General features: G+C 39.5%; 1 protein-coding gene across 1 annotated transcript in view; it reads right to left on the reverse strand.

Annotated features, from left to right (window-relative positions):
• The window catches only part of POP1 (POP1 homolog, ribonuclease P/MRP subunit), a 32,061-nt gene that overhangs the window by 12,306 nt on the left and 3,899 nt on the right, over positions 1–15,856 (reverse strand). The window contains exons 2-11 of the mRNA XM_004370745.2: positions 14,901–15,044; positions 13,449–13,616; positions 12,307–12,482; positions 9,261–9,509; positions 6,982–7,069; positions 6,365–6,552; positions 5,266–5,522; positions 5,060–5,153; positions 3,279–3,390; positions 2,354–2,473 (exon numbers count right to left, since the gene is read on the reverse strand). Coding sequence (XP_004370802.1) covers positions 2,354–2,473; positions 3,279–3,390; positions 5,060–5,153; positions 5,266–5,522; positions 6,365–6,552; positions 6,982–7,069; positions 9,261–9,509; positions 12,307–12,482; positions 13,449–13,616; positions 14,901–15,042 — 1,594 coding nt within the window. The 5' untranslated portion in view covers positions 15,043–15,044. The remainder of the gene's footprint in view (positions 1–2,353; positions 2,474–3,278; positions 3,391–5,059; positions 5,154–5,265; positions 5,523–6,364; positions 6,553–6,981; positions 7,070–9,260; positions 9,510–12,306; positions 12,483–13,448; positions 13,617–14,900; positions 15,045–15,856) is intronic.

Raw genomic sequence — 15,856 nt, forward strand, 5'->3', positions numbered from 1 at the left:
ATATGAAGAAGAACACGGCATCAAGACTGGAGGAAGACTCATTAACCACCTGTGATATGCAGATGATGCACTCCTGCTTGCTGAAAGTGAAGAGGACTTGAAGCACTTACTGATGAAGATCAGAGACCACAGCCTTCAGTAAGGATTGCACCTCAATATAAAGAAAACAAAAATCCTCACAACTGAACGAAACAGCAATATCATGATAAACAGAGAAAACACTGAAGTTGTCAAGTATTTCATTTTACTGGGATCCACAATCAACACCCATGGAAGCAGCAATCAGGAAATCAAATGACATATTGCACTGGGCAAATCTACTACAAAAGACCTTTTTAAAGTGTTAAAAAGCAAAGATGTCACTTTGAGGACTAAGATGCGCCTGACCCAAGCCATGGTGTTTTCAATCATCTCATTTGCATGTGAAACCTGGACTATGAATAAGGAAGAGTGAAGAAGAATTGATGCCTCTGAATGATGGTGTTGGCAAAGAATACTGAATATACCATGGACTGCCACAAGAATGAACAAGTCTGTCTTGGAAGATGTATAGCCAGAGTGCTCCTTGGAAGCAAGAATGGCAAACCTTTGTTTCACACACTTTGGACTTGTTATCAGGAGGGATCAGTCCCTGGAGAAGGATGTCATGCTTGGTAAAGTAGAGGGTCAGCGAAAAAGAGGAAGACCCTCAATAAGATGGATTCACACAGTGGATGCAACAATGGGCTCAAACATAGCAATGATTGTGAGGATGGCGCAGGACTGGGAAGTGTTCCGTTCTGTTGTACACAGGGTCACTATGAGTCAGAACTGACTTGATGGCACCTAACAACGGTATTTAATTCAAGCTCAAGAGCCAAATGATCAAGAAAACCTTTTCAGAGCATCTGAGAATATGCACCATCACTTCAGGTTCTTCATGTACCCTCTCTTCAGAGCACTCTAATTCCCAGTACACAAAAGAAGACAAAAAGGTTGTCATCCACATCAGGCAAGCCCTTCTTTTTTTCTTTTTTTTAATTAACTGACCAAGCTCATCAAAGTATATTTCTAACCTTAGTTTTGAGTCATCGTCCTAGAGGTGTTATGGTTGTTAGAACGACTGTTACACAATAGTAACTCCTTAAAAAGTTTACTTCTTTATGTAGCTCACCTGCCAAATACTTCTTCAAAGAAATCACTTAAACCAGGTATTAATCAAAGATCACAGCAGTGACTAACATGATGACAAGCTTTTATCAAAGAATTAAATTGTGCTTTTCAAGATACTTTAATTTTCCTTGAAGTGATTCAGATTAAGATGAAAAGCCTTAGAAAGGATTTAATACATAACTGCCCATTCCAAAACAGGATTTGAGGCAGCAAGGAAAGCTAAGTAGAATTCAACTACAGCTTTAAAGTGGTTACGATAGTCAACATTTACTTGTTTGTTGGACGTAGTCTAAGAAAAGCAGACACTGCAACTTTTAGGATTGCACCAAACCACAATGCCATTAAAAAAAAACAAAACCCAAAAAGAGGCAACCATTCATTGAGTAAAGTCTTAGGCCTCATAATTAGCTAACTTACCATAATATCTTCACACTCCTCTCTCATCCAATCCACCTTTCATGTGAAGTTCTGAGAGAAGTTTATTACTCACTTAACAAGCTATCTAGTTACATGTGGAGAGGTAAAAAAGTCTTACATTACTACACACACCTGTATTTTTTCCACAAACATTCACAAGCCTAATTTTAATTATCCTTCCAATTAAATGCGTTTCAATGACAGTAAATACAATGAAAGATTACGGCAATCCCTGCAAATCCCAGATAAAACTAAAATTTTAGCCAACCCCCTACCCGCCTTGCTTTGCTACTCCAACCCAACAATTCTCTCAGGCCACTCAACTCAGTCTAAACCAAGACATCTCAGACCTCAGCACCTGGGATGGCCTTGCCAGGATTCGAACCTGGATCATCTGTATGGTCAGACAGAGGCTTCCACTGAGCACAAGACCAGCTGCGGGTGCAGATCCCTTCCTCACAATTAAAATCCTGAAATGCCAGGCATTTTTGGAGAACTTGGTTTGCAGAGAGTCAGGTTTTACTAGATACTAAATACAGAGAACTCATTAAAAAAAAAAAAAAAAAAAAACCAAAAAACGTAAGAATCAGGTTACATGTTTTCCAGCTAGAAGATACTTCCATGCACGGTCCCCTTTCCATCGTAATCATCTTGCAACGCAGACAGATAAAGACTGCCCTCATTTTTTACAGGTGAAGTTATTAAACAGGAGTCAGAGACATAACTCTTCTACTGGACTGCTCAAAATAACAAGGAAAATCAGGGGTTCTTTCAAGAGCTTTACCTTGGCATTTTTCTGGATCGGGCAAAGCTTTGGACCTCTTTTGAGGCAAATTTATTCGAGGATCCCCAACTGTCAGTCCCAGAATAGTACCTGCTGGAATTTCTGCTGGTGATGTTATTCCTTTAACAACAACAACAACAAAAAAAACTTTCAGAAAGTGATTCACATTAAATACACACTTGCTTATATTTTCAGATCTTTCACATTTTCTAGTGACACTTTTTTCTTCATATTTAAAAATAAGTCTTCGCTTCTTTCCCATTGGTACTTTAAGAGAATAAATCGACATTCATAAAGAGCCAAGAGTTTCTGCAAAAACCATTAAACTGACATACAACAGGGTATTTTACAACACAAACATGTATGCTTCTGTCAATGATAACTATAGTAGCTATGAGCACAATGCAACCATGTATAAGTTAGCATAGATTTTAGTTCAGTACCTAGTATGTGCATTTATCTGTATCAAATGCCAGCTACTTAGAATATTGACATTGCATATTTGTTTGTTTCATAAACATGAATATAATGTTTATTCTATTCACCGAGCTTAGGGATCACTCTTAGTTGCTTCTCTTGCTGTACTTTAACGAACAGCTGCAAGTTAAAAAGCAACAATACACGTAGGTAGAGTCCCTGGGTGATGCAAACGGTTAAGAGTTAGGCTGCTAAATGAAAGGTTGGAGGTTTGGGTCCGCCCTGAGGCACTCTGGAAGAAAAGCCTAGCAATCTCTTTCCAAAAAATCATTAACTGAAAACTCTACGGAGCACAGTTCTACTCTGACACACATGGGGTTGCCATGAGTCAGAACTGACTCCACGGCAACTGGTGCTGGTATTATACATGTAGGTGGCACAAGTGTAAGATGCTCTTTTAACCCACTTCCCTTCCTCCCCAGAATAAGCCAGTATTCCCTTTGTATACCTCCCAACAATTCAAAAATGGCTTCTTGTCTGTGATGAAGGGAGATGTTATCAGGATTCTTACAGGTTTCAATCCACCAACAGTGAGGTGTCTTCTCTGTATCCTCTCCCTCCTGAAAAAGAACAGCTCCTGTTAACTAGACAAATAATGAATCAGACTTTCAATAATTTTGTTATAGTTGTGATATCAGCCTCACACCCCTTGTGTGTGTGTGTGACTGTGTGATGGGCGAACCAGGGAGGCTGCCATTATATTTAATATGGCGATTAACGCCAGACTAACTACTCTTCTAATCAGAGGCAAACCAAAAAAACCAAACCTGTTGCTGTCGAGTTGATTGACTCATAGCGACCCTATAGGACAGAGAGTAGAACTGCCCCATAGGGTTTCCAAGGCTGTAATCTTTATGGAAGCAGACGGCCACATCTTCCTTCCATGGAGCCACTGGTGGCTTCGAACCACCGACCTTTCAGTTAGAAGCTGAGTGCTTAACCACTGTGCCACCAGGGCTTCTTAATTAGAGGCAAGGCCACAATATTACACTTCTCTCAAGATTTTACATACTAAGAAAAGCACTGGTACTGGTTCTTGTAAAAACTCGAAACTTGTTCATATCCATCATCATGTATCTGACCTTGTCAAACGTGTGCTGAGAAGGTTGGCTGCACTACTACAGGAAAACAAATGGAGCCTGAACCCAGAGTGGCCAGTTCTTAGTCTCCACTCTCTAGACCTGCAGTATCCCCTTGGGTAGCTATTAGCCACATACAGCTGCTCAAACTTCATTGCCATTTAACCAAAATGAAATAAAAGTACAAATTCAGTTCCTCAGTCACCCCAGTCACATTTCAAGAACTGGACAACACAAAGGAACATCACTGCTGCAGAGAGTGCCAGTGGACAGTGCTGCACCAGAACCATTGTTCAGAACTTTCTCAGGGGTCACAGACCCGTACAACTAGCCCCAGAAAATACGCATCGCACGTGTACATACATGCAAAAAAATCTGCATACAACTTGAGGGATTTTTCCCTAAAAATCAGGGAAAACCAGTGAGTGGCCTCCCCAGTACCAACCCACGGATCAGAGGTTAAGACCCTTCAACTGGAATAGACTCAACGGCAACAGGTTTGGTTTTTTTGGTATTAGACTCACAAGCTGGAAGTCTGTATTTCAATATGAACAACTCAGTTTACTTATCGCATCCACTTAGATCTGCTCTTCTAGAAGTGAAAGATAAGAAAATCTTTGATAACAAGTACAAGTAGGGCAATAAACATTGATAAGCCATGGCCCAAAATGTTACCAAATTATATATTAATCAAAAACCAAACCCGTTGCCGTCAAGTCGATTGACTCATAATGACCCTACAGGACAGAGAAGAACTGCCCCATAGCATGTAATCTTTACAGAAGCAGACTGCCACATCTTTCTCCTGCAGAGCGGCTGGTGGGTTCGAACCGTAAACCTTTTGGTTAGCAGCCCGGCACTTAGCCACTGCACCACCAGGGCTCCTTAGTTATGTATTACCCATTGCTGTCGAGTCAATTCTGACTCAAAGAGACCCCATAAGGTTTCCAAGGCTATAAATCTTTACGAAAGCAGACTGCCACATCTTTATCCCATGCAGCCACTGGTGGTTTTGAACTGTTGACCTTTAGGTTAGCAGTCAAATGCTTCAATCACTGCGCCAGCGCAGCTCATAATTATGTATTAGGCTTCACAAATTTGCCAGAATGACATGACAAGAATGAAACAGTACAGTCACATTTACTCTTACAGTGTGGACAGAAGCAGCTTTCAGCGCCTCCGTTAGGATGGAATGGGAGAGTGGACCAATCAGCCGGTATCTGTTCATCTCCATTGTCAAATCACTAAAAGACAGAAAAAGAAATTTCCATCATATACATCATCTGTGCCATTGGCAAAAATGGAGAAGTCTTTATTAAAAATGTTCAGTAGGTTCAGAGCAAGTTCAACCCATACCTAATTACAATGCATGTGGCTGGCGATACCCAAGAACACGGTTGGTGTGGATCTCTAGTTCCATCCCCAATAATTTTTTTAACTGGTTTAGCATTTTCTCCATCATCTTTCCATTTTCTTTTCTTGCCAATTTTCTCATCAGGCAGTTCCATTTGGCTTTTTTCTTGGGGTGGTGTCAGAAGAGGGTCAGGAGTGCAGACTGTTGATTTGTTAGGCTCTACACACTGGCACACTGCTTTTATTTCCTCTAAGACATCCTAAGGATATATTTAAACATTTACTTTTCTAATCACATTACAGATTTAAGTTAGTTTCACCAAAAAACCAAACCCACTGCCGTCGAGTCGATTCTGACTCATAGTGACCCTATAGGACAAACGGAATTGCCCCATAGGGTTTTCAAGGAGTGGCTGGTGGATTAGAACTGCCAACCTTTTGATTAGCAGCCAAGCCCTTAACCACTGCACGACCAGGGTTTAGTGTATGTTATTTTTTTCTCCCTTTTAAAAATTCATATCTTTATATCTTCACAAATTGTAAAGTCACATCATCTAAAGCTTTTTTGGTTTTTTTGAGTAGCTCATGGCAATTTGAACAAAACAGTACTCCTAAATGTCAAAGATTATGAAAACAACAAGATCACTCTGACCGAACTTAAAAAAAGTAAGTGTAAAAAGAAAACTGGAGAAAGTTGATAGCCTAAAAGCAGTGAGTATGCCAAAGAAGAGCAGCTAAGCTACATGCAGTATTTTAAAAAATCATCAGAATTACTAAAAACAGCTTCAAATAGGCTCTAACAAGCACCTAAAGCACCTAGATACCTGTGGATCAATTCAGGCAGAGCGGAGGCATTGGTCCAAATGCAACATTGCAAACCATTTGCGTAATAGGTTGGTTTTCATCTCTCTATGTACTTAAGGCCTACTAAAAAGTGAGAGGTCAAGGTGTACTTCATTTGATATTTAAACAACTTCCCCCCCTATATTCAAATATCAAATTAACAGCCAAATTTTTACGCTTTTAAGTTTCTAGAGTATTGACTTCCAGCAGTAATTAAGAACGCAGGAACACAACGATGGGAAACTAATCTGAAGGATACCTGTTTAAGAGTGGGATGGAGCCAGATCCACAACTGCCTGCTCTCCGAGGCGTCCCCAGGGTTCCTCTCAGACTTCCAAATGAATGTGACAGGCCCAAGCATTTCTCTGGGGTATCGATTTGCCCGGTAAAGCATCAAACTACCTTGACGCTTTCCAGATAAACAGTGAACTGCTGCAAAAGTCAATCCTGGCAATGACAAAAGCAAAATTCCATGATTTCAAGTGTTGAGACTGCCATTATTATTTCCTTATGGCCATATTATTTATTGTGTCTCCCAGAGGGATGAAGTTTTGTTTTTGATCACTGTCTACATCAAAGCCTGACATACAATAAGATCTCAATAAACACTTACTGAATAAATGATTTAATGAAAGTTTCCGGTTTCTTCTTGCCTAATTTCACTCCACTAGAAAAACGGTTCTCTCACTTTACACTTGACAATGTTAGAAATTATTTAAAAGCCACCTACCTTTCCTTAAGTTAACTGGCGACAAGAACTGTCTCACATATGTTTATGTATATTTAAATGCCAAAATGCTTATCGCAGACACTCATTCATGAAATGAAATAAATATACAAGGACTAAAATGGGACTTGGCTTTAAAATAACTTTACCTGTGTCTATGCTACACATTTGAGAAAGCGCCTTTAGTATTTCCTCTTCTTTGCCCTTCAACTCCAAACAACAGTAGTAGGATAAATCCTGCACAAAGTGGGCGACAAAATTAAATAGTTAGACGTTTACATAGGGTCAAACTGCTAAGAAGCCAGAAGCCTCTAGAAATCCAAGACACAGGAAAAATTGCTAAAGCCATCTTTTCATAAGTCAACATCTGAAAACTGCCAATTCCTTATTACATTAACAAATATTCCTAAACCAGTTGGGATCAAAATGAAATGGTTTACGTTATTCATAATTTTCATTTAAAAAGGACTTTACAGTGTCCTACTTTTTAGGAAGAAAATCTGTGTTTTATCCTGTATTTACACACAAGTTCCAAGCAGCGTGTAAAAACTGCTTCTAAGTAAAGGATTATTCCTCCTCAGAATCTATCTAAGATAAGAAACCAAAGTAGAATAAGCAAAACAACAATAAATTCTGCAAAATTATGCTAAGGTTGCTCACTCTGGTTAGCTAATCTGGGGCCTCAGCATTACTTAACACCCAAGCCTAAAGACACAGTGCTGCAAAACCTAATTTATCCCAGATTCCTCAGTCTTTACTATACGTACCTTTCACTAAGTAACAATATACAAGGAAAAACGAGATTAATGAGAGTAAGACCATACCATCTTAAATAGATCAAAAGAGATCAGAATGAGTTAGTGAAATCAATATGTTAAACAACTGTAATAACAGTTAATATTCCCTGGAGGGTTACTGAGTGCCAGGCACTGGGTTAAACTCCTGTCGTGGACTGTCATTTAATCCTCCCAACAACCTTATGAACTAGACACTATGTCATCTCATTTGACAAAGGGTGTTACTTGAACAAAGTCATACAGGTAGCAAACGGAGGAGTCAAGACCAAGAGTGTGAAAGATAGGCCCTTCTGCAAAGAGCAAATTTCTAAATACGTACTGAAAAAGAATAGGAATCAATTTAATTAGCTATTTAGGGGTGGAAGGTGTCAAATAAATACTACTAAGAGGTTCTAAAAGAAGCCTTGTAGCATAATGATTAAGAGTTCAACAGCTGGCAGTTTGAACCCACCCATCAGCTTCTCGGGAGAAAGACCTGGTGATCCGCTTCCATAAAGATTGCAGCCAAGAAAACTCTATAGGGCAGTTCTACTCTGTCACATGGGGTTGCTGTGAGTTAAGATCGACTCGACAGCACCTAACAACAAGATGCTCTAAAACAAACTCTCCTCTCAAAGAGTTTAAAACATCTTTCCCAGCATCCCACTGCACCCAGGGCAGTATTTTGAACACTCCTCAGGGCACATAGTAAAACCAAAACCAAACCCACTGCTGTCAAGTCGATTCCGACTCACAGCAGCCCTGTAGGACAGAGTAGAACTGCCCTAAAAGGTTTCCAAGGCTATAAATCTTCACAGAATCGACTGCCACATCTCTCTCCCACGGAGCAGCTGGTGGGCTCAAATCGCTGACCTTTTGGTTGGCAGCTGATCGCTTTAACCACTGCACCACCAGGGCTCCCTACTAATGAATCAATGTTGAATAATCTGAAATACGGCCAACAAGACCCTGCATGATCCAGTTCCTACTTATTCCCCTAGCCTAATGACACAAATACATCCTTGCTCTCACTCTCTTCATCCTTGTCGCACAGAGCTTCCTTCAATTCTTCACTCGCCAGGCTTCTTTCTGTCTCCCCCATGCCCACGTTCTCTTATCCATTAAATCTCAGCTCCACCATCGCTTCCACGGGGAAGTCTGCCTTGTTTCTGTTATAAATGCTCATACTGCATACTTTTCCTTTATAATCAAATATTTGGCTAAGGATTCAATTAATGTCAGTCTCCCCACTATCTCCAGCATCTACCAAAGTGCTTTGTGCTCAGTAATAATTTTAAAATGAATAACCTCATACACAGGGCTTTGGTATACCAGAAACTATTCTAAAAGCCTACCGTATTTCTAAGCAAATAATGCATGCCTTCTGTGTTTGTTTCCTGGCTGCACCCTAGCTCCCCAAGAAGTAACCCCCGCAAGAGGTATTTTCATAAGCATGCTATGCTTAATTTTTTTTTGTTTTTACAGCAACATGTGGAAGAGGATTGGTGTGGCGGTGCTTGTGAGGGTACCTCATAGGGGGAGGGTGCGGCCAGCAAACAAACGCAGAAGGCACACGCTATCTGCATAAAAATATGGTATACTTGAAAGGATCTAAATACAGATAAGAAGAAAATCAAATTGGAAAAGCATACCTGAAGGAGGCAACCGTTTGTCATGGCTCGATAGCAGGCTCGGTGGCTCTTGACTGTCGGCCTCTCCCCAAGGCAGTAGCCCCACTTCTTGACCATGTGAAACCGTTTGGCATGCCAGATATGAGTTTCTAACCACATGTTCTTCTTTTGTCTACGGTTAAATTCCAGCACCTGGTTTTTGTGACATCTTCGAGCTTTATGGCATTTATTTTTTGAATGTTTTTTTTTCTGATGCACTGCTTTCTCTGCCTGTGTTTTCAAGAAGAGAAGGTAGATTCTAGTTTGTAAGTATCTCAAAACAAAGTTAAATGTTAGGAGTTCAAAACAACTAGTTTTAGATTAAGAGGAGTACCTTATAGACCCCCAGCACCCCCCCAACAAAAAACAAATAAACCCGCTGCCGTCGAATCAATTCCGACTCATAGCAACCCTATAAATACTAAATTTCTTAACACATTACATTTCAGTTAAGCTACTCCAATGAAAACAGAGAAAGGCAATAGAAAGAGTGAAGGTTTTAAGAGTTGGACAAACCTAGGAAGGAATCACAGCTCTATGATTTTCTAACTCAGCAAGCTTCATAGATTATGACGATTCAAATATTTCTAAAATGTCCAACACAGTAACACAAATTTAATAAATAAGTATTAATAAATTAATAACCTACCCAGCAGCTCCTAGGAAGAAAGACCTGGCCATCTGCTTCCATAAAGGTTACAGCCAAGAAAACCCTAGGGGGCAGTTCTACTACATCACATGGGGTCACTATGAGTTGAAATTGACTCAATGGCACCCAACAACAATATCAGATAGCAAAAGAGAGTAAATCAAACTCTAGTTTTGTTTGTTGTTAACCTCTATGACTGTAACTAAAACCAAAGCTAAGGACCAAAATTACAAAAGTGAGGAAAACGCACACATTTCATTTCAGTTAGGCTACCGACAGACAAGTGCTAATGTAAGGAAACATACCTTACATCAAATCTAGGAAGTACAATTCATGGTTAGTCTTTACTCTTACTGTCTTCCATACTCAGGCTAAACATTTTTGGAAAAAAATTCTTTTCCACTAGTTTGTGAACCCTTGAGGGTAAGGATTTAACCCTCTTGAACACTGTCCCTACCACCTAGCACAGTAGCTGGTACACGGAAGACACTCAATAAATACATTTTGAATCAATTTAATAAAGACAACATGTAGCTGAGACAGCCTAAAACAATAGACTTGTACGAAAATGACATCACAAGTTCTAGCTTTCAATTTGAAAAAAACTAAAAGGCAAATACTAGACACTGATGCTGATTTTCTATCTTCTAGTACCAAGCTGGCCACACCCCCAAAACACAGAGCTGAAACAGTTTGACTGGTAAGGGGGAAGTCAGAATTTTATTCTAAATCTGGTAGGGAAACATCAACTACTTAACACCATTGAAAGAGTGGGGGTTCACATTTTGATCAAAGATTCTACAGAAGAATCCAGACTTTCTGGAGCCATGGAGGCTGGATGACCCCCGAAACTACTGCCCTGACATAATCTTTAAATCTTAAATCAAAAGTATCCCCTCAGACTGAATTGCTGGGGTGAGGGCTGTGGGGACTATGGTCTTGGGAACATCTAGCTCAACTGGCATAACACAGTTTATAAAGAAAATGTTCTACATTCTACCTTGATGAGTAGCATCTGGGGTCTTCAAAGCCTGTGAGCAGCCATCTAAGATACTCCACTGGTCTTACCACTTCAGGAGCAAGGGAGAATAAAGAAAACTAAAGACACAAGGGAAAGATTAGTCCAAAGGACTAATGGACCTCAACTACCATGGCATCCACCAGACGGAGTCCAGCACAACTAGATGGTGCCCGGCTACCACCACTGACTGTTCTGACCGGGATCACAATAGAGAGTCCCAGACAGAGCTGGAGAAAAATGTAGAACAAAATTCTAACTCACAAAAAAAGACTAGACTTACTGGCCTGACAGAGACTGGCGAAACCCCAAGAGTATGGCCCCCGGACACCCTTTTAGCTTAGCAATAAAGTCACTCCCGAGGTTCACCCTTCAGCCAAAGATTAGACAGGCCCATAAAACAAAACGAGACTAAAGGGGCACAATAGCCCAGGGGCAAGGACTAGAAGGGAGAAAGGGACAGGAAAACTGATAATAGGGAACCCAAGGTCGAGAAGGGAAAGTGTTAATATATTGTGGGGTTGTTAACCAACGTCATAAAACAATATGTGTACTAACTATTTAATGAGAAACTAGTTTGTTCTGTAAACCTTAATCTAAAGTACAATTAAAAAAAGAAAAAAAAAAATTCCCACTAGTCTTCTTAAAGCCAAACAATAATTTAGCTTAACTAGTAAACAATGTCTGCCTTGAGCATTGTTCTCTTTTAAGAACTATCTATATGGGATCAAACTCACAATAACAACTCAAAAAAATTAGATAGGAAATGTAGAGGGTAGTGAGATTATGTTAACGGGGGACAAACAATTTGGAAAAGAAGGGTGAGAATGGTTGCATAACTTGAAGAATGTAGTCAGTGTTACTGAATTCTACATGTTTAAAGTGTGGAACTGGTGTATGTTCTCCTGTATATGTTCTCAACTACAACAAAATAAAATAAATTATTTTTAAAAAGGGGGCGCAGTTTCCAAATGCCATATTTAAAAGCAGCTGCAATATCCAACTGCCTGCTAATTTGGCGGACTGGGGGTGCAGGAGGAGAAGAAAATGATTAAACCAAAAATACATAAAAAGTGAGCAATCTTTGGTTTTTTGGTTTGTTTTCATTTTAACAAATTCTGTTAGGTCAATATGTCTCAATTTCTTTTAGGAACTACTAACCTAAAAATGGAGCCCTGGTGACGAAGTGTTAAGAGCTCAGCTGCTAATCAAAAGGTCAGCAGTTCGAATCCAGCAGCCACTCCCTGGACACCCTACGGGGCAGTTCTACCCTGTCTTATAGGATTGCTATGAGTCAGAATTGACTCGACGGCACATAACAACCCCACAACCCGGAAATTTACACTAAGTGAAACCTATACCTCTTTCTGGGCGATCTCACGTAAGCGTCGAGGGAGGCGTTTGACATTGTGGCTCATGGCTCTTCGTCTCATGTGCCGTGGCAGAGTCTGGAAGACCATGGAATTAGAAGACTTCTGGGTCACCGCTCTTAACATAGCACTGATTTCAGCAGCTCGGGCCTGAGCAAACGTAGAAGCTGTCAAAGGAAACAACACTTTCATTAAAAACAGCAAGTCTTGAGTCAACGCTTTTTCTGCTGGATTTCACAAAGAAGACAGACTTAAAGTACACGAACTTTTGATTTACCCACCTCTCTAACCCCCTATTAGTTGTACACCAATAGAGGCTGTCTTGTTTCATGCGACTATGGAATGATTCTTCTTTAACCTTTCCAAGCTTTCTACAAGAATTCACTTTTACTTCTCTAATCAGAAAAATAAGTTTAAGATCAAGTTTACAAAGTTAGTTGAAACTGGGGGCTATGTGCAATACAGTACATGCAATATATGCACGTGCAATATAATTACGGTCATTTTTAAGTGCATGCTCACACAGGAAAACAAAGAAAAGACAAAATTTTAACAATGGTTTTGATTCCAAGTGATTTTTTTCCTTACTATTTTCTGCTTTTTCTAAATATGTGGCCATTCTTATTATTGGTTTTCTCTGTTGAAAAATACTTTTCTTTTTTTTTTGGTGAAGAGTAGACAGGGTGCTGAAGCAATTTAAGTGACCTCCTCCAAAAAAGGCACAAAGAGAGATGGAAAAGCATATCTAAGGTGTGGCAGAGTATAGGGTTTATGTGGTGATGGGAATGGGGGGGAGGGAGACAGGGGGCAATGAGGCCAGAAAGGGTCTGGAGTCAGGTATTTAAAGGCCTTAAATGCCTTTAGAGTGTGTTAAGTTTGGTTTCATCTTTGGAGAATGCCATGCTAAGGAGTTTGGACAGCATTTCATGTTTTTAGAAGGGGAGAGGAAAGGGAGAAGCAAAAAGATTTTAACATCAGAGAGGAATAGTTCAAAAATAGGGAGGAAACAGCAGAGGAGAGATGGGGGAGGCAGAGCTAAGACACTGCATAGGGCAATTTGTTGGCATATCTAGCCGCACTAGAAACAAAGAGCTCATGATATAATCAAAGATCATTTCTTTATAAACACCTACCAGTTATATACTTTGGAATCTCCTGAGAAGTGCCCTCGGGGCCTGCTTTCCATCCTCCCTTTTTTCTGAACATTACTTTGGAGGAAGACTGCTCACTTGCATCAGGGTCAAGCAGTGAATGGCGGGTCACTTTGGTTTCCAGCTGTTGTAAAGTTCCAGAACGAGACTCTAGTGTATTTTCAAAAAGAAAACAAAAAGAAATATGTCACTTTTATAAGAGAGGATTATAGTGGAGAATGAACATCGTTGGGTGGCAACATTGATTATGTTTTTAATCCTACAACAACTTTGTAAGATGGCTATTATCATCCCCCTTTCAAAAAGGAGGAATCTCAGGTAGGGAGGTGAATTAACTTGCACAAGGTCACATAACTAGTAGGCAGCATACTAGGTAACCACACCAATATGACATATTAAAGAACCTTAGATATAACAGATATCAGGGAAATTTTCTCCATATAAAACCAAAAAAACCAAACCCATTGCCATGAAGTCTATTCTGACTCATAGCAACCCTAAAGGACAGAGTAGAACTGCCCCACAGGGTTTCCAAGGAGTGCCTGGTGGATTCGAACTGCTGACCTTTTGGTTCGCAGCTGAACTCTTAACCACTATGCCACCAGGGCTTTCTTTTTCCATATAGTGCACATTAATTTAAAATCTATTATTCTTTAAGTACTACAGTCAACGTGATTTTTGAATATTTAATCTTTTACCATAATTCTCATGCACATTGAAGTTAAGAACAACTATGCTTAAATTAAAGAAATAAAAGCAAATTCTCTACACAAATATCTTGCCATTCAAAGTATTCTGGTCTCAAAATAACATCAAATCTCTATCTGTGATGGATAAAGCACATATTTTCAAAAATATAGAACTTTAATAATAATTGATGTTAAGGTAGAGTTAAAACATATCAGTTACAATATGTATCTATTTTTAATTCAGCCCACTTACTCTTTAGATAAGGGGCCCTGCTGGTGAATGGTTAAAGCCCCCAGCTGCTAACCAAAAGGTCAGTGGTTCGAACCCACCAGTTGCTCTGCTGGAGAAAGATGTGGCAGTCTGCTTCCATAAAGATTACAGCCTTGGAAACCCTGTAACTCCTTGCCATCGAGTCGATTCCGACTCATAGCAACCCTACAGGACAGGGTAGAACTGCCCCATAGGGTTTCCAAGGCTATAAATCTTTACAGAAGCAGACTGCCGCATCAGTCTTCGAACCACCAACCTTTCAGTTAGCAGCCAAGCACTTAACCACTGTGCGACTAGGGCTTTATGGGGCAGTTCTACTCTGTCCTATAGGGTCGCTATGAGTCAGAATCCACTCAGCGGCAATGGGATTTTTTTTTTTTTTTTTAAACTCTTTAAATAGTGACCATCAAAAGAAGCTGGCAAAAACAATCTGATCTACATGGGAATGGAGAGACAGCATCGTGTGTGTCTTACCTTCCTTTTGAGTTTGGGCAGGTTTTCCACCTCCATTATGATGCTTTACACCTCTATTAGCCGCAAAGCCAGAGAACAAAGTCACATTGGTGGGCTGGTTTCTCATTTTCTTAGCATGTTTTCTCTCTTTGGCATTAGACATACCTGGAAAGGAAGTAATAAATTTAATACAGGGAGAAGAAACTTTCATTCAAAAATAAAAATTATTATAGGTGGACTGACAACAACGTTATCACGGTATTGATCTACATCAGGGATTCGTAATCAGGGAGCTCTCTATATTGACACCAAAAACTGATTCAGAAGGAAAATAACAATTCTATAGACAGAAGAGAGCACATTAGTACATTCCAGTTTGTATGGCCAAATAATTGAATCATACACAAACCAGTGACGCTGCATAAAGTCTGCCAGAAGAACGAAAAAAGAGGTGTGAGATAAGATTGCCACGCCAGTGGTAAAAAATAAAATAAAATAAATTAGCTACAACAGTTTATCTTGATTCTGAGGTGAAATAAGAGTCACCTGAATCAATGAAAAATAGAACACGCTATTCCAAGATGATAACCTCTATAAAAACTGAATATAAATTATTGATGTTTTCATTTTTATTACTGATATGAGGCCAGCTACATCTTCAATTTATAACAGCAAAAGATGGTGGTTTCAACTTGAAGTAAGAAAGACATAGGGTAAAAACCTGTGGAGCTTAACTGATTAACTCAGCAGTTCTCTACTTATTCACTATTCTTTAAACACTCTATCAAATTTAACCCTGTTTTTACTGAATAATTTGAAACATTTGTTTTCTATTTTGAAATGAAATCATTAATAACTATAACCGATTAGGCACAAAACTTTTTTTTTAATTGTACTTTAGGTGAAGGTTTACAGAACAAATAGTTTCTCATTAAACAGTCAGTACACATATTGTTTTATGACATTGGTTAACAACC

This window comes from Trichechus manatus, unplaced genomic scaffold (assembly GCF_000243295.1).
Source record: "Trichechus manatus latirostris isolate Lorelei unplaced genomic scaffold, TriManLat1.0 scaffold00009, whole genome shotgun sequence".
NCBI classification, from domain to species: Eukaryota; Metazoa; Chordata; class Mammalia; order Sirenia; family Trichechidae; genus Trichechus; species Trichechus manatus.